General features: G+C 54.2%; 7 protein-coding genes across 7 annotated transcripts; 2 read left to right on the top strand and 5 right to left on the bottom strand.

Moving 5' to 3' along the window:
* Positions 1 to 3,421: 3,421 nt before the first annotated feature.
* CCMA1212_004887 (uncharacterized protein) lies at positions 3,422 to 4,002 on the top strand (the record flags this gene model as incomplete). The annotated part of the gene is given in 2 exon segments (XM_073702170.1): positions 3,422 to 3,688; positions 3,700 to 4,002. Coding segments are annotated over 2 exon segments (570 nt in total), but the record flags the coding sequence as incomplete, so codon positions are not given.
* An 83-nt stretch (positions 4,003 to 4,085) lies between these two features.
* CCMA1212_004886 (uncharacterized protein) lies at positions 4,086 to 5,625 on the bottom strand (the record flags this gene model as incomplete). The annotated part of the gene is made up of 6 exons (XM_073702169.1): positions 4,086 to 4,471; positions 4,551 to 4,681; positions 4,741 to 4,988; positions 5,052 to 5,275; positions 5,347 to 5,386; positions 5,443 to 5,625. 6 exons carry the CDS (start codon positions 5,623 to 5,625, stop codon positions 4,086 to 4,088), a joined length of 1,212 nt encoding a protein of 403 aa, XP_073559368.1.
* Positions 5,626 to 5,648: 23 nt separating this feature from the next.
* On the top strand, positions 5,649 to 6,303 carry CCMA1212_004885 (uncharacterized protein; the record flags this gene model as incomplete). Its single annotated transcript, XM_073702168.1, has 2 exons — positions 5,649 to 5,660; positions 5,734 to 6,303. The coding sequence occupies 2 exons, from the start codon at positions 5,649 to 5,651 to the stop codon at positions 6,301 to 6,303; spliced, it is 582 nt and encodes a 193-aa protein (XP_073559367.1).
* A 1,332-nt stretch (positions 6,304 to 7,635) lies between these two features.
* On the bottom strand, positions 7,636 to 9,451 carry CCMA1212_004884 (IMP-specific 5'-nucleotidase 1; the record flags this gene model as incomplete). Its single annotated transcript, XM_073702167.1, has 4 exons — positions 7,636 to 8,444; positions 8,622 to 8,927; positions 9,016 to 9,171; positions 9,338 to 9,451. Coding segments are annotated over 4 exons (1,383 nt in total), but the record flags the coding sequence as incomplete, so codon positions are not given.
* Positions 9,452 to 10,935: 1,484 nt separating this feature from the next.
* On the bottom strand, positions 10,936 to 15,023 carry CCMA1212_004883 (uncharacterized protein; the record flags this gene model as incomplete). Its single annotated transcript, XM_073702166.1, has 8 exons — positions 10,936 to 11,105; positions 11,203 to 11,326; positions 11,419 to 11,603; positions 11,669 to 13,530; positions 13,649 to 13,833; positions 13,959 to 14,425; positions 14,567 to 14,645; positions 14,934 to 15,023. 8 exons carry the CDS (start codon positions 15,021 to 15,023, stop codon positions 10,936 to 10,938), a joined length of 3,162 nt encoding a protein of 1,053 aa, XP_073559365.1.
* A 3,827-nt stretch (positions 15,024 to 18,850) lies between these two features.
* Positions 18,851 to 20,011, bottom strand: CCMA1212_004882 (uncharacterized protein; the record flags this gene model as incomplete). The annotated part of the gene is made up of 3 exons (XM_073702165.1): positions 18,851 to 19,615; positions 19,717 to 19,794; positions 19,883 to 20,011. The coding sequence occupies 3 exons, from the start codon at positions 20,009 to 20,011 to the stop codon at positions 18,851 to 18,853; spliced, it is 972 nt and encodes a 323-aa protein (XP_073559364.1).
* Positions 20,012 to 20,188: 177 nt separating this feature from the next.
* CCMA1212_004881 (uncharacterized protein) lies at positions 20,189 to 20,416 on the bottom strand (the record flags this gene model as incomplete). Its single annotated transcript, XM_073702164.1, has 1 exon — positions 20,189 to 20,416. The coding sequence occupies one exon, from the start codon at positions 20,414 to 20,416 to the stop codon at positions 20,189 to 20,191; it is 228 nt and encodes a 75-aa protein (XP_073559363.1).
* Between the last annotated feature and the right edge of the window lie 3,473 nt (positions 20,417 to 23,889).

Raw genomic sequence — 23,889 nt, 5'->3', positions numbered from 1 at the left:
TCTCTCATTGAGTTCATGACTGCTGCAATGTTTGCGCAACCGATTCAGAGGCCCAGTACGAAACGGGAAGCAGATACAGAGGATTCCGCACTACCCATGGAAGCAAGCCTACTTCCATAAGGAGGCTCACCAGGATGGTTGATTTCTTCTGCCAAATTGCATTTGGAAGGGCTCATGCAAAATACATTCAGGCACCGTTATGCGTAGTGGGAACGAGGTACTCCCCATCCGTCAACAATCCGCAGAAGCTTCCCCTTGGGCGTCATCATCGGTAGCCACGGATTCAGAGTGCTTTTTCAGTCCATGGGAAATTCTCTTTTCCTGAGGAGACTCGTGAATGGAACGCCTGGTTGATCCCTGATCCGAAGACGACTATTCGCCACTTCTCATCAACATGGCACTGGCAATGTTGCTCCATTTGCCATTGGTCGACAATTCGCCAGCGCCCTGACACTGTCAACATAGGCTGATGGGGGACAAGGAAGAGGCCAATCAAGACAACCGGTATGAGCATCACAAGCCTTCCAGCCTCCTACAGCATGCAACAGCATGAACGGTGCTGCTACTAGCTGCCTACTCCCATTAGCAGAACTCAAAAAATATGCTTAAATTGCCGCACCACGCTATTCGTGTCAGTGCGACGTTTGATCCCCAGGTCCGGCCCAGAACATCCTGTGGGCAACCTAATGGCTTCGGTGTCAGACAGCCGGGCGCCAGCCTCGGCAGGGGTCCCACGGCCTCATTCTGCTGCCAAATCCCTTCGCTCGAGCTCCGTCACAGCAAACATCAAAAGGCTGCTTGATTCCCTTTCTCGCCCGGATAAACTCTGGAACCAAAATTCAAGTCTCGTTTCCCAAGCGTTGTTTGGGCCACGGCAAGCAGCATCGCCAAGGCCACGGCCAAGAAATCAGGGATGAAGTCCAAGACGAACTTGTCCTGGTTCAAGTCAGGGACCACGCTGATAACGGAAGATGCATGCTCTGTGTCCCCTTGAATGCGCATTGGCATTCTGGACTCTGCTCGATCGGCATACAGTCGTCACACATCATCATCAGCGGAGAGGTGGCACAGGTTTGAGATGTGCTGTGCTCGGGGAAACAAGCCCTTCTCGGATACACTGGTGGATGGCCAGTTTCCTTTCGATGCTTTCCCCGCCTTGTCGTCCAAGCATGCCGAGTGATTTCAGTTGGCTCGCGTCCATGCGTGTTTGCTCCATGAAGCGGACAGGCAGCCGCAGTGTGGACATGTCTCACATCCTCAGACAAGGGAATAAGAGGCCGAGACACGCGCTGTCCGGTAATGCGAAGATGGTAGGCCGGTCAATGGCTGCGCACCGCGAGGAGGATCACACAGCCGAGCCTGCCTCACACGTATGCTTGCGAGGTCGGGTTCTTCGCAGAAGCCCACCACGCATCCTCAGTTCTCGCTGGTATGACCACACCGACTGCACGTTCCTTCATCCCATCTTTCTTTCCAGAAAGCTCTGGACCACACGTTTGTCAGTGCCACGAAGATGCTGGTGGGCTTCGGGTGATCCTTCGGTGCCCCGTCGATCGACTTACGGAGATTGGCGTGTGCCAAGATATTCGGCTCTGCGACTCGTCAACAGGATCTCGATATGATTTGCTCTCATCCAAACGCTTGTGAGCGGCACTGAGATATATACCGCACGTCTGTCTCGCCAAGAGACCCAGGAATATCTTGGCATGTTGTACTTCATCCCGAAGCCGTGCGTAAAGTGGTGGTGTGTCGTGTCTGGACAAGCATTCCACAACCAAGACGGTGTACGACATGATGACGAGTCTACCGACGCCGTGCCGCCGATTGATATCGCACAAGCAACTGACAGGATGTACCCTATCTCATCGCTTCTATGTCGGCGATACAGCTTGTTCAACCCATCTTCGAGCAGGCCAGGCTACTAGGGAGACGCGGGATGAGCCCGGCTGGCTTGCACGCTTGCCGCATGAGCGTCTAGACCGAGCACCTGCTGGGGAGCAAGGAATTACAACGCCGGCTTGTGATCGCAGCTCTCGATGTTCTGGTGCCGGCAGCTCGACTCAGCTCTCACATAACATGAAGACTTGTGCAAGGATATCTCCTGTCCTTCCATGTTGACGAGCGGTACCTATTGCGAATGGAATTTTGTCATTCGTCAGGAGCTGCGAACGTTTTTTCTCCTCGCCCTGCTGGAAGACCCGGAATCGCCTCGTTGTCTGGCCGCAATGTTCCACGCCAACCGGAGAGGACACATGGTGCTACGACTTGTTTGGTTTTGACCATTGGCTCGCTTAAAGCAAGCCTCGTCTCTTCGGGACGGCTGATGACCGCTTGAGGCATCACGTTAAGCTGGGCAACCCGCAAAGAGGGAAGCAAACAGGCGGAAGACAATACTCTCATGCTACCTTTGGTCTTGATCAGTGGGCTACCTACACCCGGCAAAAAGAGGAGTCGGGCAATGCCATGAAACAAAATCTAATGGGATATCGATTATCGGACAAAACGCGACCTTGGCGTCCGGCCAAAGTGACGCGGCAGATCCATGCATGGCGTGAAGGCGTTCCTTCGTATCGGGCAGCCAGACTGCTGGCTTCGATGAGGATGAGGACCAAGTCCATCTATCTCAAGGGGGCGGACACCAGGACAAGGCCGGAGTCCCTGCGACGTCCAATTCGAAGAGCAAGTCCCGATGGGCTTCTCTACATCTCTGGGATCAATTTCCATTGGGGATATGTTATGATGGGCTCACGAATTCCTCATGCCCAGTGGATGTGGCGAGCAAGCGGTCTCTTTCACTTCGATAAAATAACGTCTAATCAGTCTTGGTGCTAAGCTGGACGAGACAGATGTTTGAATACCATCTCGTCAGCATGGGAAACGGCTGTCTGGGACTACCTGGATACTCACCGAAACCCTTCGTTCTCGCCTCACACTCTGCATGATGTTGAGTCTGTCACAGTCATGCGTCACGGAATCAACGAGACCAACGGACGCGGCACCGCCAAACGGACCCGCTCGCAAAGAGTGAGAAGACATGGTCAAGTTCATTTTGCCTTCCAAGAAAGTCGCCGCTTTCACTCTAGCTGATCAGCTATCTATATGCCACCTTCTACCTAATTCATGGCCGGACGAGTAGTATCCCTGCTACTGTCTTGAATCCATGGGCAGACTGAACTGACGTAGTCTTGCTGTCGAAACTGTAAAATAATGATGGTTATGACTGAAGGATCACCTGTCGCTGTGGCTGTATGGATTCCTACCTGGGTCCCAGGCAATGAAACCGAGCTGCAGAGCATCTTCTCCATCATGCGTTCGAAATGGACTCGTCACCTTCCTCGAACTGGTGAAGAGAACTGCTGGAGCCTTGGTAAAAACTGACTGGTGGAGCGTCAGAGACGGCCATTGAAAATCTTCGCTTAGGCCCAGGGTTCGTCCTCGACACCAAAGCGCCGACGGCACTGGCAATGGGCTTTGCGGACAAAGTTCAACAATCGGCCGAACAGCGCTTGGCAGAGCTGCAGGCTCAAAAGATACGGCCGATATCCCCCCTCGGCGGCTCCTCCTGATGTTCAGATGCCCTGACAACCAGTGTTGTTGCGTCTTTTCTGAGAGGCGCGGGAGTTTCCTCCTGCAGGGCGCCGCCGATCGAGGAGCCAAGAGAAGCCATCCCAAAGCTATACGTCAAGAGGTAGCTAAGAGCGATTTGCCAGCTCCATCTTTGCTTGCGAACGCATCCTCAGCCCCTACCGCATTGCCAAGACCAAGGGTTATGTCTTGCCCACTGTCTTCCAATGCAGCTATAGCATTGTGGCTCAGCATCACGAGGCTGGTCTGTCCCCCACGGCCCGCAGATTGAATACATCTAACCGAGGCATATTCACCCATTGCCAGTGGCTGTCCAGCCAGGAGGTTCAGTATGTCGAGCAGGGTCTGGAAACCGCATTCCCGACACAGCATTGCCAACGTGATTCTGCCATGCCGATAAAGGTATATGAAGGTTGAAGCGCCCAGGTAATCGTAATAAGTGGATAATGTATGGGTACATGTGATAAAGTCGATGTCTGGCCCGCTGAGCTTCTATTATATCACCTGTCTTGGTGCTGTAGATGGAATTCGCGCGTAATGACTATGCCATTGGGCTGAGCAAGGTGTTCCCCTGCAGAGATATTTCCGAGTTCGATATTGGGGTCGTCCGGCCCCTCCTTATCAGGCACGCTGGCTTCCGAGCCATTGTCTGTAAGACGCACAAACGGGTGCCCGTCCGTCTCGCGCGTAGTGCTGTATGCTCGGGAATGACAGGTCGAGGTGCCGAATCGGCCATCCCCCTGCCAAGTCCGGGGATGGTCACTCGGATGAAGGCTCAATTTCGGTGTACCACTTGACTGCTTCTGCTTCTTGGGAGTGGCAGACGAAAGGTTGAGGTTGCGGCAGCCAAACTTTCGGATGATCGGCCGCATGAAGGGCAGACAAGCTACAAGGGCAGCAAGGAATCAGTCACACGGCTCATTGGCCAGTCTTAGTGGCATCACAAGGTTTGGGTGTACACGTACCGCAGACAATGGCTAAGTTACCTTCGAGAACGGACCAGAGGGCGATATTGACGAAATTCCAGGTAATGTCTGGGCTGTTCAGGTGACCTTCGATTAGGTAGTGAAATCGTACAATGGAGACGATGGTGACGCTGCACATTGATCAGCTATCCTGACGGTCATGGCAATGATGAGGGGCCGGACGACTTACAAGATCCCGACAAGGAAGATTCCAGCAAGACCCCATTTTTGCCCCCTGGGGAGCTGCAGTTTTGCGATATATGGTAGAGGTAATGCGAGCATCAGGACATCCGTGACGATGGTCGGAATTGCGTTCCCATAAAAGAACTTGACCGAGTCCACGGTGCATTTGTATTGGTCTGGCTGCAAAGGATGCGACGGATTGAAGCGATTCCACCAAGCGCTGGTTGGCCGGCATTGAAAGATGGTGACGAGGATCTTTTGACGCTCGTCAGCAGGTGGTTGAAGGCCTCTGCCCTCGGTCCAGGACGGGGTACTTACAACAGCAATAGCCCAGGATGCAACAATCAGTGCTAGGGTGTAGATGGGGATCCTGACAGAGCGCATGACTTTGAATGCGCGCCAGTAAAAGGCAAGGATGGAGAACTTGACACATGTAATGGTGACGAAGTATCCCAGCTCGGCGATGAACAGTCCAATTGCCCATGCGTATCGTGCGTCTGGCGGGCCGGCCCAAACGTGTCTGCCCAAGCCACGGCTCACGGCTGGTGATGACATTTAGTGCCATGCTGAAGAGCAAGAATGTGACGGGCGTCGACTCCGGGGATCTACTGACCGTATACACCTATTCCGAAGACATGCGCACAAGAAGGGACCTGCCAAAGCAACCGTTAACAAGCTGTTCCCAAGGCCAGGGACGGGAAGTATGTACCAAGGCCGCAATGATGAGCCAGTCGTCTTTCCACAGCCTCATCTTCCTCATGCGGCGGCTCACAATGCGTAAACCAACGGCGATAACGGCTAGAACCCAAGTGACGATAGAGGTCGCCATGATGGATGCCCTCCTGTCATCGTGGAGATTGATCCCCGCGGGAGGCGGAGGGAGTGCGGACATGGCAAGCATACACGATCGTGTCGATGGCTTCGAAGGTGCTCGGGGTCGAATGAGAGGAGTGGCCCTCGGGAGAAATGGTTCGCTTGGCTGTGACTGGAAGAGCAACAGACAGAGAACGATTTGAAGAACCGCGCGCTTCAGCCACCCATTGACACAGCGCAATGGATTGCCTCTGGAGCAGAGGTCTGGGCAAAGAATATTCGAGCGCCGCTCACGCAATCCTCCCCAAATCGCGAAGTCCTGTCGTGGTCATTTGACAGGAACAAGGCCAATTCCGCGGAACAAAAAGCGAGGAAAGCGAGGGTGCAGACTGACGGCCCCATGATGAGCCGTCGCCCCGTCCAGTCTATAAAGCGTTTGTCGGATTCCATTCCAGCCGCACGACGGCCGACCCAAAAGCTGTCCGCCACCTCGAGAACGGCGGAAGAAGCCCGCCATGAGCATGGCTCGGCAGTCCACCGATTTAGAGCCGCCGTCGGCTTGTCCAAGCTGACGCCCATGCCCGATTTTATTACGTCTCCCCCACCCGCAAGCGCCATGTGTCAAGCCCGAGCCGTGAACTCCGTTTGGTTCGGCCCACAAAGGCCCGGGGCGAGTACGGTGAAGCCCATGCGAGGGCCCGGGAAACGTCGACCTTTGGCTGTTGGAGACGCATGGCAGCTATGCACTAAGGATTAGCTGGGCCTGGTGGAATTGGCATCGGCAGAAGCCCCTTGGGGCCGTGGGCGTGGGCGTGGCTAGCAGGGAAGTTGAGCTGTGTAATAAGGGGTGGGTACAGTCGAGAGGAAGAGAGACAGAGCGACGATGACACGAAAATCCTTGCGGCCCAAGAACTGGAATAACTGGAATCTGGCAGGGCAATACATACTCTAGCAGCGGAGCGTCTCTTCTCTTCGGTTGGTTTGTTTGATTGTTACAGATGGATGGTGATGGATGGATTCTGGCTCCTTCCTCCGTCCTCCTCGCCAACCCTTGGGGCACGTGATCCCTTATCGACATCGTGGTCAAACCAATCGCCCCCGTTCAGTAATTCACAAGGGCACAGTCTACCATTCTACCTTCTCAACTAAGGTAACAGAAGGGGGCAGCGAAGGCATTCGATCCTGCCTTGGCACTGAAGCATCTCTGAACCATCCTGCTTGGGAGAGTCCCAGCTGCTGGCTATTGGTGAACGGTTCTGCAGGTTGAGCTCCAGAGAGGGTCCGAAGTAGGGAAGCCAATGATCAAGCAGTAGCGACCGCCACTAACGAATATGAGGATGTTCCAAGTATTCCAAAGACGAAGCGAAAGGGCAAAGGCGACATGTTCGGGCCCGCGAGTTTGGTAAGTTAGTTTCGGTACGAACTATTACTCATGCGTCTCGGCCTCGTATCCCCACCGTCGATCGGCGACTTCCTCTGTGCTGGACACCCTCGCCTCATCTCTGCGGCGATGACGAACCTGATCCACAAGGCCGGACAGCTGGGAAGAGAGTTAGAGGAAGAGAAGTCTTGTCTGTGGAGACGGGGAGCTACAGGGGCCGACGGTTGACTGGGCCGCCTCAATATCGGATCAGTTGGGCTTGCGGTGGGAATATGTCAGTGGTCCTGTCAGGTGAGTTAGTTGCTTGAGCCTCGGTATGGATTCGCCTGCGAGTAATAAGAGACAGGCTAGTGCGACCATCATGCCGCTGTTGGTAGAGATCTGCAGATATGAGCCCATCTCGTCTTCTGGATCTATTCACAGTGAACGGAGATAAAGAAACCAGCATGGCGGTTTCTGCCGATGTTGCAGATGAGCTTTGACCGTAGCAAAGAATTGGCTGTAACAGGATTCTAATCAGGGTAAATCTAAGCACTGGATATCAACGGCAAAGAAGATGATATCTCGGGAGAAGCAGGAACATCAAAAACCAAACAGTCACGCTCCGAAAGACGGCCATAGAGTCGCGCCGCATCTCGCACAAAAAAAAAAAAAAAAAAAAAAAAAAAAACGGCCGCTTCCCCTGCTTGTCCCAGCACGGTTGCCGCGTCATGAAAGCTTCTTCTGCATCAGATCCGCCAACTCGTCCAGCAACTCCACCGTCTCTGCCGGGCTTGCGATCCAGGCCGTGGTCCCCACGCTCCGCGCCTTGAAGTCGTTTGATCCTGCGCTCAGGAACTGATCTCCCACGTGCAGCGTGTTTTCGCCCCTGATGGCCGTCAGCGCCGCATCGGCCCCGGTCGTTGCTCCGCTGCGTCTTCCGAACCACTGCTGGCAGACCGTCACACCCCAGCTCTTGTCGCCAATGTCAACAAAGACATCGCGGCCGCCATTGAAGGCGCAGAATGGAACCCCATGGCGACCCTGAGCACCCTGGCCGGCCTGTTGCGAAGGCGCACCAAGGGCGCTCAGCTCCAGGATACGCTGGACCACCAAAACCGTCTCTTCCAGGCTCTCTCGCGCGATGCGCACTTCGGGAGGATTGGGAACGATTCCCACAGCGCGATCCTTTCGCACTACAATGGCTGGGAGATTCATCGTGCGGATACAGTCGCGGAGCGCTGATTCGGCCACGTCCAGCAGCGCCGCGATTTCCACCTCAGACCAGGCTGCCATCTCCGGGGTGAGCCATGCTGGGCGTGGGACAGGCGCCAGGCGGTACGGTGAAGACGGTTCGTATTCAAAGAGATAGTTGGCCTCGCCGCCCATGATGACAATGTTCTGCTTCTGCAGGGGATCAAGTTCGGTGGACGTGGCAATGGCGTCCAGTAAGCCATGAAGACGTTGGTAGTACCGATCCGCGGTTGTATAGCCAGCAGCCGTCACGATGCCGATCTTGATGTTTTTGCGCAAGAGGTCTATATGAAAGAGATGAGCATCATGATTCACAGCGATTCCCAGCATCCCCCCCCCCCAGAATGTGACGGGCGTCGNTCCTCGCCTCTGCAGTTGAGTCACAAACCCCGGGGTGGAAGAGGACGGATGAAGGGAGCCGACAAAGAGTAGAACGCTTTTTCAGAAGAGGTAGTGCGTACCTAGAAGTCGGGGTATGACGGGGCTTGATGGCTCCAAGCTCTGTCCATCATCATACAGGGTGACATCACCATCAAAGGTCGCCAACTGAAGAGTGCCGTTCGTTACAGCCATGATCTGGGCCGAGTTGAGCACCAGGCGCACATCGTTGAACGAAGGGGCTACATATCGTCTCGATGACATGTACCGCTTCCGGTCCTGGTATTTGAATGCCGCCTCCAGGGGTAGTCGCGTGAAGAAAGGGCCTGCCGTGGGCACCAGCATCCCGAGCTTGGAAGGGAGCGCGCGATCATGGTTTTGGCGGGCAACTATTTTGTTTGTAAGGTAAGATGCAATCAGCATACAGAGAACCACCACCAAAAAGCCAGGAAAAGAAGAGAGATGTCGTCGCCTTACTGTGGTCGTCAATCATCAGCTCAACGTCTCGCATAATCTCTGCGTAGCGCCTATGGGCCTCCTCGGCCATTTTGGCCACGTTGTTGTCATCGCCAAAGACGCCCGTCGGCTGGGAATAGAGCACAAACGGGACAGCCAAGAGACCCTTGATCCATTCTGGCGCAGACACCAAGGCCATGTATTAGCTCAGAGATTCCAACAGTTGCTGTGAGCTCAAGCATCTACCACGGCCTGCTATAGCGGCATATACTATCACACTCCGACTGCGAGAGGCCGATGATGCCTCACGGTCAAGATAATCCCGACCGGGAAAGCGACGTACCAATGAACTGATCCCGTCTATGGGTCTTGAGGGCATCTTGGGGGCTTCTATCAGCTTCAACGCACTTCTTTCTCCATTCATGCTTTCCCCTCCTTCTCCGTGTAGCGGCACCAATATGATGGAGGGAATTGCAGCTGTTGGGCAGACTTACACTCAACGCGGTACCGAGTCGTCATGGTTGGACGAGTTAGCAGGCAAAAGCGTCGTCTTCACGGGGCCGATTGAGCTCTAGCAGGTGCCTCAGTAAGTCCTTCGACAGAAGACAGTGAGTTTCAGAGAGAAGATGAGGAGAGAAGTTGCAAGCAAAGAAGATGAGGAGCGAAAGGAAGACAGGCGTAAGGTGTCACCAAGTCGAAGTGATGCTGGTGTCGTACAAATGGCCGAAAGTTGGGTACCTACGGTATTAAGGTTTGATGCTGTGCCTTAGGTAATGGATTCGGTTGAGACGCCTCCTAGGCCTAGACCGGCCGCATAGGGGGGCTGAGATGCCTCCCCTGTGCCAATCAGGAGCAGCTTCGCCGCCTGTTTTGCAGCAGATGCTCTCCAGGGCTCCCTGTCTGGGTACGAAGCTCTGCTAAGGCCTGTACGAAGAAAGCGTGAGGGGATCCTGGGAGCTACCTTAGCACTTAGCGAAGTACGGTGAAGAGTGGCTGTCGCGGTCGGAGCCCGCCGAAACGGTTGGTGTCACTTCGTCACTTGCTGGTTGATGTTGCTTCTGTTGAGGTACCTTAGCGCTGCCAGTACCTTATCTGATCACTGCGATAAGACACCTGATGATAAGACACCAGACATGCATGTCTGTCGGTGATGCCTCGACTCCCTGCGTCTACAACCGCGCAAGAGAGCCCATCGAAGCAATCATATAACTGCCCTGTGTAAGAGTGTATATATGTGTTTGCACTAACCTAATGGTCCCCAGGACCGGGACGCGGAGGAAGCTACCTACTACCTACTACCTTACCTTACCTTACAGAATACGATTGTGTCTTCTTCTGTATACCTACCTAATCAGCCGCACATCAGCACCAATTTGTCAATGCCTGTGTGCTCTTCCATTTTGGCCGCAAATCACCAGCCTGCGTCTGAGTCACAGGGGGAAAAAAAAAACCGAACATGAATTCCCCATCCAATAACTTTCCTCTTGCGCTGCTGCTCAGGTTCCAGCAGCCATGGTTGCCATCCTTCTGCAACAGCCACCCCATGGTACCAGGCCTTGGTTCTTCTTTGCCTGGCCACCGTCCATCAATAGGCGTCTTCATCATCAGCCGTAGTTCCACCGTCTAAAAGCCCTTTTTGCTTCGTTCGCGTCGCAGCTCCTCCACCACACCACCCTCGCTCTCATGTATCTTGTTGCCTTTTTTTTTTTTAATCACTCTGTTCTTGGTTTTCTTTGTCGCCCTCGCTCCCTTTTCGCAAATTCCTGACAGGGGGGATATCATCAAGTTCATCTTCTCATTAATGGGAAAGCTTGCTCATCAAGAGGCCCTGTGTGGCAAATGTCCTAGCCCAGCACAGCAGCAGTCGTATAAGACGTCCTTTCATCCAATTCCCATCTCAGAGCGCAAGGCGTTCGCTTGAAATCGGTAAGCACGGTGCGATTAGCCGCTCGCAGTGCCGTGAGGAGAAACCATTTCGGCCTGTTGAGCTTGGGCCTGTGCTTGGGCAACTTCCTCAGCCTTGACAATGATGTCCTGGATTTGGGCTTGCTCCTCAGCGGAGAGGTGACCGGCAAGATTGGAGTAGAACTGGGGTTGTTCTTGTTGCAGTTCTGGAATTGAGGCACCATTGGTTAGCAGCAGAGCAAGATGCGCTTGTGCTCACTCGCCACAAGAACGGGGCTTCGTCAGTTGTAGATGATTACTTACTCAGCAGCGTTGCCCTGAAGAGCTGGTACGGCTCGATCTTGTCGAGCGGCGACTCAAGAAGTACACTGTCCTCTCCAAGCTCCTCTTCCTCGTCATCATCAATCACACGACTGAACTTTTGCGCCTGGAACGAAGCACACCGTTAGCCAATGCCAGAAATGGAACCGGTTTTGCCTCTGCCAGGGACAATGTTTGTTGGCGTCCTTTGAAACTTACCTCCTCGTTGAGGAACTCGAGATAGGCGGCGCTTTCGTCCTTGGTCTCCGCTGGCTCCTCGTCGCCGGCGGAGCCGGGATCCTCGTCGTCGTTCCATGCTACGTCTCGCTCGTCCCACTCGTCTTCGTCTACATAATCATAACCGGCATCCAGAGTGAAGTCGTCGCGAAGGGCATCTTCTCGATCTGTTTTGCAAGCGGTTAGCGTCCAAAGATCAAGATTGCACATGGGGAAAGAAGGAGAGCCCTACTCCGCATGGCGCTGGGCAGTGTCCGGAAGAGTTCCGTGATGCCCTGAAGCAGCCGCGGCCATCCAACAGAGATGCTGGCGGGGACCTGGTCGTGGTTGAGGCCGAGAAGGGCAGAAATGGCCACAATGCAGAGCTTCTTGTCGTGCACTCTGGTAAAAGAGGACATGCTGCCGAACCATAGGCTGAAGAACCTGTTCGTCCAGCCGTTGGTCTCCAGTACCTGCAGGGTGAGCATGGGGTTGTAATGCACGGCGTTGATGACCATTTCCATGAGGTGGATCTTGTAGCTCTTAACCTTAACGTCTTGGCCGGCCAGAATGTTCATGGCCATGTTAATGAAGCCTTCGACGCAGCTGTCGATGCTGCCTCGGAGGCTGAGCATCATGGCCTCGGCCAACTTGCAGGCACAGATGCGCTCAACACCCCCCTCGACGGTGTCAGAGAACATATCGGCCACCATCGAATAGAGGGCCTGGACGTATTCCGGTTTCTGGACCAAAGCCGGCGCGCCATATTGGACAAAGTTGTCCAGCGCAGGGAGCATGTCTTCGAGGTAGTATTCGGCCCCTGCCTTGAAGGTGGTGTGGATCAGCTCGAACGCCTGCCACATGTTGGGGGAGATGCCCTTGGCAGCAAAGGTGCAGCTGTCGATGATCTCAAAGGCCTCGTTGTATAGATCGTAGAGCTTGTTCTCCAGCGTTATGCTAATCACTGGCATGAGTACCGCTTCGATGTGGAGAAGGACGTCCGGAGTGCTCTCCAGCGTAAGGATGAGCGTTCCAATAGTCTGCAAAACACCGAGAGCAGTTATGCTCTTGTCATCGTAATCGCTGTACAGCTCACCGTCGTCTCCGGCCTTGCTCTCCTTCTCGAGCAGTTCTCGCACGATGCGAAGATAGGTATCGCGAAGCTGCTCGCACAGGGCAACGGCGAAGGGAGTCAGCTCGGTGGCGAACACCTCAACAAAGTCTTCCATGACGTTGGCCAAGGCATCGATGTCAGCCTCGTTGGCCAGCTTCAGCAGCTGCTGCATAATGGTGGGGATACTCTGCTGCATGCTTGTCCGGATCACCTCGTGCCTGATCAGGGGCTGCAGCGCAAGCGCGGCAGTGACACGAACGGGGAGTGCCGGGTCCGCCATACAGTCCAGGATGTTCCGGTAGATGGTCAGAAGGTTGTTCTGGTCCTGGAAGTTGAGCTGCTCAAATTTCTCCATGGTGTCACAGGCTCGGGCTCGCAGATATCCCAAGGGGCTGGTAAAATCAGGGAAGACGTAGCGGACGAGGAAGTACTCGACTTGATCGGCAATGGGGCTCTTTTTGCCGAGAATAACGGGAGCCAGGGTTCCTATCATCCGGAGAGCGCCCTCCTTTGCGATATGGTTCTTCTTATCGTCGGGAGATTGCTCATACTCGTTGACGACGGCGTTGACGAACTTGAGAATCTCAAAGACCTCCTTTCGGCGGTTCTTTGTCAGGTTAACCAGGAAGTTGGTGGCCGCAACGTCGGGAGCAGACGCCTCCTCGAAGTAGTTGAGCTTTCGGTGGAGGTACTCCTCCGGCTCTTCTTCGAACTGTTCGACGTCCTCCGGCGACAGACAGAGCACAGGGAAGACGAAATGCGTGACCAGGTTCGTCAGATGCGGTTTCAGATGTACCCACATCTCCTTGGGCCGTACCGACTCGTCGAGGAAGACTAGAATGTAAGAAAGACACGGCCGACTGAGCCAGGAAGTCTTGGCCACCCATTTCTCAATCTCCTGGAGGTAATGCTTCAGAATTTCGGGGGCGATGGTGGTGGTGAAGTTCTTTGCGAACTGGACAGCTCCGTCTTGTTTGCCGGGGCTCGAAGGGTTTCCGTGCCTGAAGAATACCTGTCAGCCAGATCGCTCGCATACACCTTTGCCTCCCTTCAACCAGCCAAGGGCGCCGAAGGCAGAGAGAGGGGGGAAAGTCTGCTGGTTTCTCATGTTTTTTTTACCTGATGAAAAGACGGTTCAGGTTGAAGTAAGCCCACTTCTTCGCCTTCCACCAATGATGTTTTTCGCGGTCGGCCACCTCACTCATCATGACGGAGGCAGGGACAGCTTTGGAAACGGTCTGGAGGAAGACGGTGCACCAAGCGATGTTGACTTGGTCCTGTCGCAAGTATGGCGAAAGCTCGAGCTAGATGGACGGCGAGAATGTCAGCACAAGAACGTGGGTTGGTGCGTTTTCCCGCCTCCGGAACGACGGAGAAACGGCAGAGAGACGGCAGAGAGGTAGGCGTCGGGAAAGAGGGTTGCTCGTACCCAAGTAGCATGTTTGTACGCCTTGAGAGCCAAATGAAGCATCTCGCTGGCCTCGTCGCTCTCCTGGTTCACCAACTCATTGCAAATGGCCAGAAGTCGCGGGAATCCTGCTTCGACGATGTTGTCGAAGTGCTGTCGATCCTGGCTCTCGTTGGACTTGTACCTGAAAGCCCGGCAGATGGCGAGGAGGCACTGCAAGCCAGCCAGCGCCGAGTTCGGGTTGTTGGTATTCAACAGCTCCAGAGTGAATTCTAAAAATCGCGGCCACCGGCTGGGGAAGTCACACTGCAGGATGCGTTGCAGGACGGGGATCAGCTGTTGGCGCACAAGTCCCTCGGACGAGGCCAAGATGGGCACCAAACGGTCTCGAATTCGCGCTTTTTCATCTTCGGCTATTGAGCTTTCGGAGGGGACGCCTTCGGCCTGGTACCAGGAGCGGTTTACTCGATTCTTGATGTAGATGACAGCTGGGAAGAAAACTGTTAGACCTTTTGCTGTACATCTCTCTTCCGCTACCTCCCATCATCTTCCTTTCTTTCCATCTCTTTCATTTGCTATCTAAATCGGCTTCTCGAAACGGGACAAGAAAGGGGGCTGCGACGACGTACTGGCAAGGCGAACGCTGGAATCCTGCTCTGCTTCCAAGACGTCGAGCAGGCAGATGAGGAAGCCGGCATGATCCTCGACCTAGAGCCAACGACACGAAGAAGCGCATTAGCATAGAAATCCAACCATGGTGTAGAACGTCAAGGCGATCCTGTGTGTTGAACGAGCGTTTCAAGAGGGCAGTCTCTCCATAACTCCATCGTTTCTTTTCCCTCCCGATTTCTTTTCTTCTTCCTTTTTTTTCTTCGTCCCATTTTCTTTTTCTTCTTCTTCGTGATTTTTTTTTTTCCGTCGCCGTGGTATTCACGCTTCGGACGGTGGGCGAGCGGTGGCTGTGGAGGGACGAAAAGACGGCTCTGGAAAACTCACCTGCTTCAGCTGCAGCTCAGCACGTCGCCTGCTATCGGCGTTTGTGTCCAAGCTGGCCGCGAGCAAGGCCCTGACAGTTGCAAAGTCCATATTTCAGGGTATAAAGAGGAGCGGACGACAACACAGAGGGGCGTCGTTGTCGTTGGCGCGGAGGAGGGTAGAAGAAAGGCGGGCTCAGTCGAACAACTTTTTGGTGTTAGGTTGGGAGGACCCGATGGCGGGGCATCTATCAGCACCAGTTGCCCACCCAGAATTAAGAAAAAAAAAAATTGGGAGAGTAGGAAAAAAAAATTATTAGGTCAGAAAGGAAGATCGGGGCGATTAGCAGCGACAACAACCGCGCCGTGATGAGATACCGGCTCTGGACACACTGCGCAGACTTTGTGAAGCTGGCGCAGAGAAACGGATGAGGAATTTGTTCAGGCAGAAAGCGGCGGCACAAAGCGGTGACGAAAGGTCAGGTTGTTTGTCGTTAACCTGTAAGCTTCCAGGTTTTCACGAGTTTGACGCCCAGGCTTCAAGCACCGTGTCGCAGCAGGCACTCGCGCAGAGAGCCCTTGGGCGGTTGGGTTGAGAAGATGCAGCGAGTTTTAGGGGGGCTTCTGGACGCTAATAAACGGGAACAGTGATCAGGGTCGCCAGTCCTACCAAGGTAAGGTACCAGACTGTACGTGTCAAGAGGCTGTAGCCGCTGACTTGAGTGTCATGGAACTTGAGCGCACACGCAGGGAGAGAGGCGCACGGAGACTTTGGTACCGTTCTAAGGTGGGTAAGATTAAGGTACCTTGGTGTTTTCCACGCGCCTTCGCCTGTCCCGAGAGTTCTTTGTACGCCTCAGGGTATCGGTACTGCGTGCATACTTGTCGGAAGCTTCAGCATCGCTATTCAGGACATACCTACCTACTACTCCGTGGGTAAAGTACCTGGGTGGTACGAGGCAAACCAGCTGTAGAATGGAGGGCTTCGTCTACAATGACTCTGTTCACGCCATTCCTCTCGCCAGGGCACGAGTGAACCGCTGTGGAGCTCTTGACGATAAAAAGGTTTTCCTCGCTTTGCATCTTGCCTAGCAGGCTCAAGGCTGTTTCCCTGCCATGCAAGGTACTCAACTTGCTGCTGAACCCCCCGTACCCCATACCTGTTGCAATGCCTGCAGACCCATAAGCCATTTGGTATCAGCTACTAGTGACGTATAGCCGCGCAGGTACTGGGTCCCACGAATAAAGAGTATCGCCCTTTGTAATCAACCACCAGAAGCAGGATCTAGCCGCAAAGTCTATTCCTCAACGAGCAGTGGAAAGGATCGATTTGACCCAATGAGAAGAGCTGGGGAGATTATGGGTGAAAGTTCTCGGCGTAAGTAGCTGGTGGCTTATTTTGGCGCACTCTGGCGAGACCTTCGTTTGACGCAGGAAACCAGATGACCCGAGCGTCGGATCAAGTTGGGCGGTGCAGGGAAGGTAAGGTAAGGTATCCGCGATAACCTCTACCTTCCGTACCTTAGTACTAGGTAGATAATACCTACTGTAGTAGAGGAAGGTATGACCTTGCCTTGAGGCATGTGTAGTGACGCGCTCCTCCCTCCGCTAAGATGATAACCTGAGGCATTCTGCTATGCCCGACCTCTTCATCTGCCGGGAGCCTCGAATCATACCTTCGTTAAGATTCGCGTCGTCTGCACATGCTTCAAATGAGTCTTCTCAGAGTTTCTGGCGTTGCTTGTTACCTCGCTCACCTGCCCCTTGCTTCTGTGGCTTTTTCTCTGTGTCACCGTCGTGGAGCATTATCTCGATTTGCCGATGCCGCGGGAACGTGCATGCGTCTTCAAACGCACATGTTGATCGTGCTTCGGCCCCAGCAGGATTCCAATGTTCCATCCGCCAAGGTGATGATGTATCTCGGACGATGGCTGCATCTTCTTTTTCCTTTTCCGGAGAAGAATTGGACAATCGGAAATTTCACAAATATGCCCATCTGTAGGGTACGGTGCTCTGGGGGTTTCCTACCCAATAATAGTTTCGCGAACCGAAGAGCATCGTAACGAAGTGCTGCGAGAAACGACATGATAAGTAAGGTACTTACTACCCTTGCCGAAACTCCATCCGCCTCGGTTGTGTCACCTTTTCGAGCTACTCGGCCAGTTGAGACATCAATGAAGCTGGATGAACTTGGGTATATCATAGCAGTATCCCACCCTTTTCATACGGGTGACAAGAGATCCATGCAAGCGCTGAAGACAATCACAATCCCTCCTTGTTTGTCATGTTGCTAACCTCTCTCCCGCTTCTATATAGGCGAACATCTCGACCTCGCGAGTCCAGCCAGGACGCCGTCGGTCCGTAGCCCAGTGAGCCATAAAAGTCTACCATCCTCACAAGTCAAAGCTATGAATTTCACCAGCCGATTTGAGAGACCGGGACGGAGGTTAGACAGCATTGGTGGCCATATCAGGGCCTTGACTACCAACTTCACCCCCTTGCCTAGAACCTTCACTTTTGTCAAGACCATCGCCCAACCACATTGACTGGACTAATAGCAAATGAAGCATGGAAGTTTCATATCGCCGGAGCTGCTTAGTACTGTCCGTTGGCTATATGCCCAGTCAGCCGATGTCCCCATCTACCGGCAGTTTCTGGTCATATATGCGATGTCCACTTCCTTGCACCAATTCACCTTCCCGACGTGCTGGCCTGGAGTTCGCATACAGCAAATGACCGCTGGCGGGGGGTTGAGAAGCGGGCGGTTTACACCAGTGAGGACGCTGCCCCCGGTCGTTCGATTCTGGATTTGGCGATTCCTCGAGTGCGCGCAAAAGGTCATTACACCAAGAGAAATAACAATGAATCATCAAGGGACGTGTGAGAATCGGAAGGCAACAGTGTGGCAACGATGGTCCTTTCAACAGGTTGTGGCTAATATATACAAACCAGGAGGCTCACCTTGCTGCCCAGGAGTCCGGCTTTGCTACTCTATTAAATGGCGTGATCGAGACAACCAGCATCGATTGAAGAATGCTCAGCGACCGCCAAGGAAAAACCGAGTCCAGACAAACACAAATAACTCCGCCCATGGCCAGTCCGGGGCAGCAAGAATTCAAGACAGTCCACCACCCAAGAAGCAACCGCAGATGAGCTTCTCTTTTCCCACCTTGCGCCAGGAGCCAGTGCTATGAAACATATGCAGGCGTTATTCATCCAAGGCCATCATCGTAGCCGGCAACAAGCTCAATATTTGACCCATCCGACACAGAAAAGCAATGCATCATTTGTTACTCAAAAAAGGAAAGGGAAAAAAAGAAAGAAAAAAGAAAAGAGGTTCGAAAGAATAATGAGAGGAAACGCGACATGCAAACTGATGGGTTCCAAAGAAAAGATCGGAGACGGCGCAAAAAGAAAACGTCAAACTTGGCGCATCTCCTGGTGATTATCGTCCAAGATCCGGGAAGGCTAAAAGGAGAAAAGCCGCAGAGAAGAAGCAGGAGAAAGACGGGCTATCCAGACGAGAGTATTTTCCTGTGGAGTTCGATCTTCTTTTGCGCAAAATCCATGACGACTTAACCGGTGTCCGCCTAGGAGGTCATCTAGGAGGATAGAACGGGAAGAGCAAGACATTTCAGATCCAGGGGTTGGCAGGTTGAGCTCTAGCCGAATGATGATTTGGACCAGAGAATCAACCCACGCCTCGCAAGACATGTCATCAAGCAGATCCCTCTCCCTTATCGGCGAGGTGGCGGTGGTCGATGGTTCCTATCGCCTTCCCGGTCGCTAAGACGGGTACTTGATTCCCGCGGCGGTGTCTGGGTCTCCGCCGGGGGCACGGAAGTGCGAGTCGGAGTTGGTGTCTCGTCATATGCATGTCCCTGTGAGGCGTACCCTTGCGGTTGCTGAGAGGTTTGGCCTGCTGGGGAAGCTACAAAATCAGACGAACGAATTCAACTTGGATGCAGGCTTGGGGTGGTTTTTGTTGGGAGACGCACCTCGGCCGAAGAAGGGGTCCTGGGGCTGCGTGGCATAGACGGGAGCACCCGCAGGAGCCTGGGTAGGATAGGGGTAGCTTGCTGGGACGGGATATCCTGGCTGCATGGGCTGATTGGGAGCATATATGGGTTGCTGAGGCGCTGGAACGGACGATCCGGGGTGGCCACCGGCATAAGGCTCATTGGCATAGTTCCTGGGAGGCATGTTGGCTCCGGTAGAAACATAGGGGCCATCCGGATTGGGGTATCCCTGGTTCATCATGGGCCCGCCTTGAGGGTTTCCGCCATATCTGGCGTCAGGTACAGGAGATTGCTGAGGCTGCTGAAAGCCGGCGTTGCCGTTGCCGCCATACGCACCGCCACTGGGAGGAGCGTAGCCCTGCTGCTGCTGCTGGGGCTGATACGGACCGGAGGCACCGTTATATCCTTGGGCGCCAGTTCCTGGATACCTTGGGGCGTCATAGAGACCATCACGAGGGGGGTAGGAATCATCCCGGAAGGGTGGTTCAGTAGGGCCATGATGCTGCCGAGATTGGTGCGTCTCGGAGTAGCGATATTGGACTGTAGGCGAGTTAGATCTCGGTCTAGGGGCACCGTAAGTGGCATCTCTCGAGGCGATGATACCTCCGCTGCTGTTGCGCGCGGTTTGCGCGCGGCGTTCCCTATCCCATCGAGCCGAGTCGGCCTTGAGATCCTCGATCATGGCCTGCGAACCCAAGGTTGTCATGTTTTAGCAACGGGACCGGCAAAGGAGAGACGGTTGGCACGGCCGGGAAGCGGATCGGCGAGGAGAAGGTGGAAACTCACGGTCGTCAGGTTGCGATAGGCCGTGATATAGTAGCCTTGGACGGGTTGACCAGTCTGCGGGTTCTGAGGGGACAGGAGCTGTTAGCGACCAGCCAAGAAAGGAAGGGGGTTTTGCTTGTGCTCGGGTTGGGCGTCGTCCAAGCTGGTGCTGCTCAAGCCGGCATACCTCATAGTGGCCGGGTCGCACCAGAGCATCGTTGCCCAGGTACCGGCAGATATCGGCAGAGATGACTTCACGGTCGATGCCATCACGGGGCACGAAATACTCGTTCATGCGAGTCGTTGGTCGCGACATTGTGAACAGCTAACGGGATCTGGCTTGGGGAGGGCAACGGAACTCAAGAGGCAAAGCAACGATAGACGCCAGAGAGAGGGAGCAAGAGAGAGAGAGAGAGAGAGAGAGAGAGAGAGAGAGGAAGAGGGGAAGAGAGAGAACGAGGGAAGATGGAACACCTCAGGGCAGGACCGCTTGCTAAATGGAGAGGCGGGAAAGCAGCAAATAGCAGGACGACAGATGGGGAGGAAGAGGCAGCAAAGGGTGGACAAGGGGTCGGCTGCAGTCAAGCAGGAAGGAGCCGTATCGTCGTGAGAGAAGAGGAGAGAAGGAGAGGAAAAAGCGACAGCGACAGCTCGCCTGGTCTTCTTGAGAAAAAAGGCGGATGATCTGGTGTGAATGGTGGGGTGGGGCAGTGAGGAGCATCGAGACGCTGGTGACCTCCCAGACTGCTGCCGAATCGTTGCAAGGTCTTCGTTGGCTGCAGAGCTTGGCTTCAGATCCGCTGGCCCTTTTTTTTTTCCTCTCACCCCTGCTTCCTTGCTTGCTGCACTCCTGGTTGTTCTGCACTGCTGCAGCGCCCTGTTCCGTCTGACGGTTCCCAGTGGCTGTGGCGACGGCGAATGCGACCACCGCAGTGCAGGTGCAGGTGCAGGTGCAGTTGACAATGCTGATTGATGGGTGACAACGAGTGGATGGTGGATGGAGGTGGTTGGGCGGATTGTGATCGGCTGCCTGGATGGCCTGGGCTGGGCTGGGCCGGGCCTGACCTTACCTGTGGCCACCTCTTGTGCAATGGACTTGAGTGGATGGGTTGACAGGCAAAGGTGGACAGGACAGGATAGGACGTGGTGGGATGGAGATGGAACTGCCTGCTGACTCCCACAGGACGGGACAGAAGATATCACGACGAAGCATATGCACGGCAATGTACGGAGCACAGCACGCACGACCGCAACGAAACGCAGCTCGTCTCAACGCCTCCTCACGACACAGCAGCAGCTGCTTCGACCGCTTCTGTCTCTCGTGTTGATCTATTCTCTCTTCACAACTCTGTCGGGCGCTACGTTACCTAGGTACTATTGCCGACTCCCTACCTACTAGTACCGCCGATATGGAGTACGAGATCACCTAAGTTGGGCTCTGAACATGCCTGATGGCAGCAGAATTCTCCGTCTCTCACTAATTCCAGACCACCCGCTATTATGGCTGCCTACCTAGTCGTAGGTAGGCCTTGTGCAAGAATTCCCGGCTTATTGCTTCTGCGAGATGCTACGACAGCTGGACAGCTACCTACTATTAACCTACAGTACTGTACTACCTGGGTGATGCTACCACTGCTTGATACTAGCACCACCGAGTCGATAGCGGCTCTTGCTAGAAAAGGGGCCTTGGAGGCCCTTGTACGGAGTGATACAGGAGGGACCTTGCTTAAGTGGTGCGTATCCGAGTCCACCACGGCATGCTTGGAACCTATTGGCGGCTTGTCAAGTTGGTTGATGGGGCCCGTCGAAAGCGCCAGTCCCGAGCCCAAAAGTCGCCTCGCTTCGCCTCTCCCGGCCCTTCAGGTTGGGCTTCGCTGCACGTCGCTGCAACGGGGATGGAGGGCGCGTCAAACGTTGTGGAATGGCCTGAGGGGGCTGGGGGATGGGCCGCCTGCTATTGGAGCTTTGCGTTTGCGCGAAGCGATTTCTGACACCGAAATGCTGATTTGCTACCGCGACTACACACGGATCCGTCCTTTGCACGGTTTGCCTAGGTAGCCACCTAGTACTGACCCAAGGTAGTGGCACGTACTCACCCGCTCAGGTACTGCGTACTTTGGGAGCCACCGAACACGAACCAGCTGCCTGCTATCCCGCCTGATATCTCCCGAGTATGTGCTGTCAAAACACACAACTCCTCCTGCTTTGAGTTTGTGTGTTTTCATGCTGACTATTTATCTCTTGTTTTCTCGTCTGCCCCGTCGTCTCTAAATCCCCACGATCCGGCGCTTCTCCTGGTTGTCAGAAGCTTGCCCTTCTTCCTTCTTCTTCACTTCCTTATCCCCTTCCTCCCCCTGTCCGTCATCATCATCATCATCATCATCATCATCACCATCACCACCATCTTCTTTTCTTCTTCATCTTCTTCTACTTTTCCTTCTTCTTTGAATTCCCGTCTCCTCCCATACTCTCTTCTTGGCGGTTACCGATTACATTTCGCTGAAATGACAAATAACCGACGGCAAGGCTTCGCATTCTCCCCGCGCCAACCTCTACCCCAGCCGATGGTACCTGACTGGCGATAGACGCATGGGGCTCCGTTATATCTGTTCCTGCTGTCTTGGACTCTCTGATTTCGGACGTTTGAACATGGACCATTTGGCTTCGCGCTCGTTGATTCGCCGTCTGCAGAGCCCTGCTGCAGTGCGTTAGAGCAGCTCCTTTCGAAAAGTTCAGCGATATTGCGTGCGTGCATGTCTGCGTGTCTGCATGTCTGCGTCCGTAATGCGCATGTACCTACGGCGCACGCCGCATCAGCCTGCGTGGATATTTAGACCACGTTGAAAGGGGTCGGATTGCAGCTCGGCAAAGAATGGCAAGACGAGCTGTTCCTACGGCATACGGGGCTTATTCGCTTCCCCAGACAACCCATGTGAGGTGCACACGAGATCGAGCGGGGATATCGATCCCGTAGATGTCATGGACGATGCTCGCCCAGCAGCTTCCCTCGCCTCAAGACCCGAACGGGAGCTGTGGCGAACGAGTTGGAGAAATCATAAGAAAAGGCCTGTTTCTCGCCACGCTCCTTTACTCGCCGCAACCCCTTTCCGACGAGCGAGCTACCATACGGTTTGCCGCGTTCATACTTCCATTGGATGGAGACGACTCTCGGAAGCAGGTCCAATTCCAAGAGGTTGACCGTTGGGAACCGCGACGAGGGAGGAGACCGAGCACTCGACACTTGTCTATCCGAACCAAGTACGAGATGCAGCGCAGGCAACCCTCCGTGCGTGCTACAGTAGTCGCCCGTGCAATAGCGGGTTTGATATCTAACGGCTGTTGTTCCTTATACCTAGTTTGCTAGGCATATACTCTGACGAACTCTGCTTAAAGTTCCGTGTCAGTCGTTGCGCAACAAAGTATCGAGTACTCGCGCCGTGAATTCCAACGTCAACTGCCAAAACAGTCTCTGGCTAAAGTCCATGTATTACCTCACCAGCAAGGGGGAGGGGCTCATCAACGATCCGCCAAGCTGGCCAGGGTTGGGTATCAACGCTTATGGTTGATTGACGCCCAACTGGTCGACAACTGGTTTCTGCACTAGCGTCCAGTTCCACCCGAGCCAATCGTCGGTAGAGTCAGAGCATGGCGTGAGTTGCCACTGCTCCTGTGCGTACAAAGTACTGGGACATTGTGATGGCATGTTTTGGGATAAGGTAATACTGGAATATGCTCACAAATGTTGTGACAGCATGATGCAGGCGTCTTCTACCGGCCCGGCTGCCGCCCCCTCCACCTCGTTTCTGCTGCGCTGCCGCCGTCATCGTTTACAAGTACAAGTACTTTTTCCGGATGCGCGCCGTATTCGCAGGATCCGGGTAGGAGATGTCAGCCAACGGATGACTACCAAGGCCATGGCAGTCTTCACAAGGACCATAGGGCTGGCTTGCCTGAAGATGCGGGTGAAGAGGCGACCACTTCACACCCTGGCGAGCCATTCAAGGAGACAAACAAAGGCTGAGACGCAGTATCGGCCAAGGCACCCAGACCATTTGTTTGTCTGTTAAGGCTGAGGCATCCAGCCGATTCAGCCGGAGTATTTCGCACGAGGACGTATGATTAGTATTTGCTGCGAGGCACATCAGTTGTGCGGATGGATGCATTGGCATCGTTCATCATGCCCTTCTCCTGCAG

Source organism: Trichoderma ghanense (assembly GCF_004382785.1).
Source record: "Trichoderma ghanense strain CCMA-1212 chromosome Unknown scaffold_4, whole genome shotgun sequence".
NCBI classification, from domain to species: Eukaryota; Fungi; Ascomycota; class Sordariomycetes; order Hypocreales; family Hypocreaceae; genus Trichoderma; species Trichoderma ghanense.
This window is presented reverse-complemented; position numbering and strand designations above follow the sequence as displayed.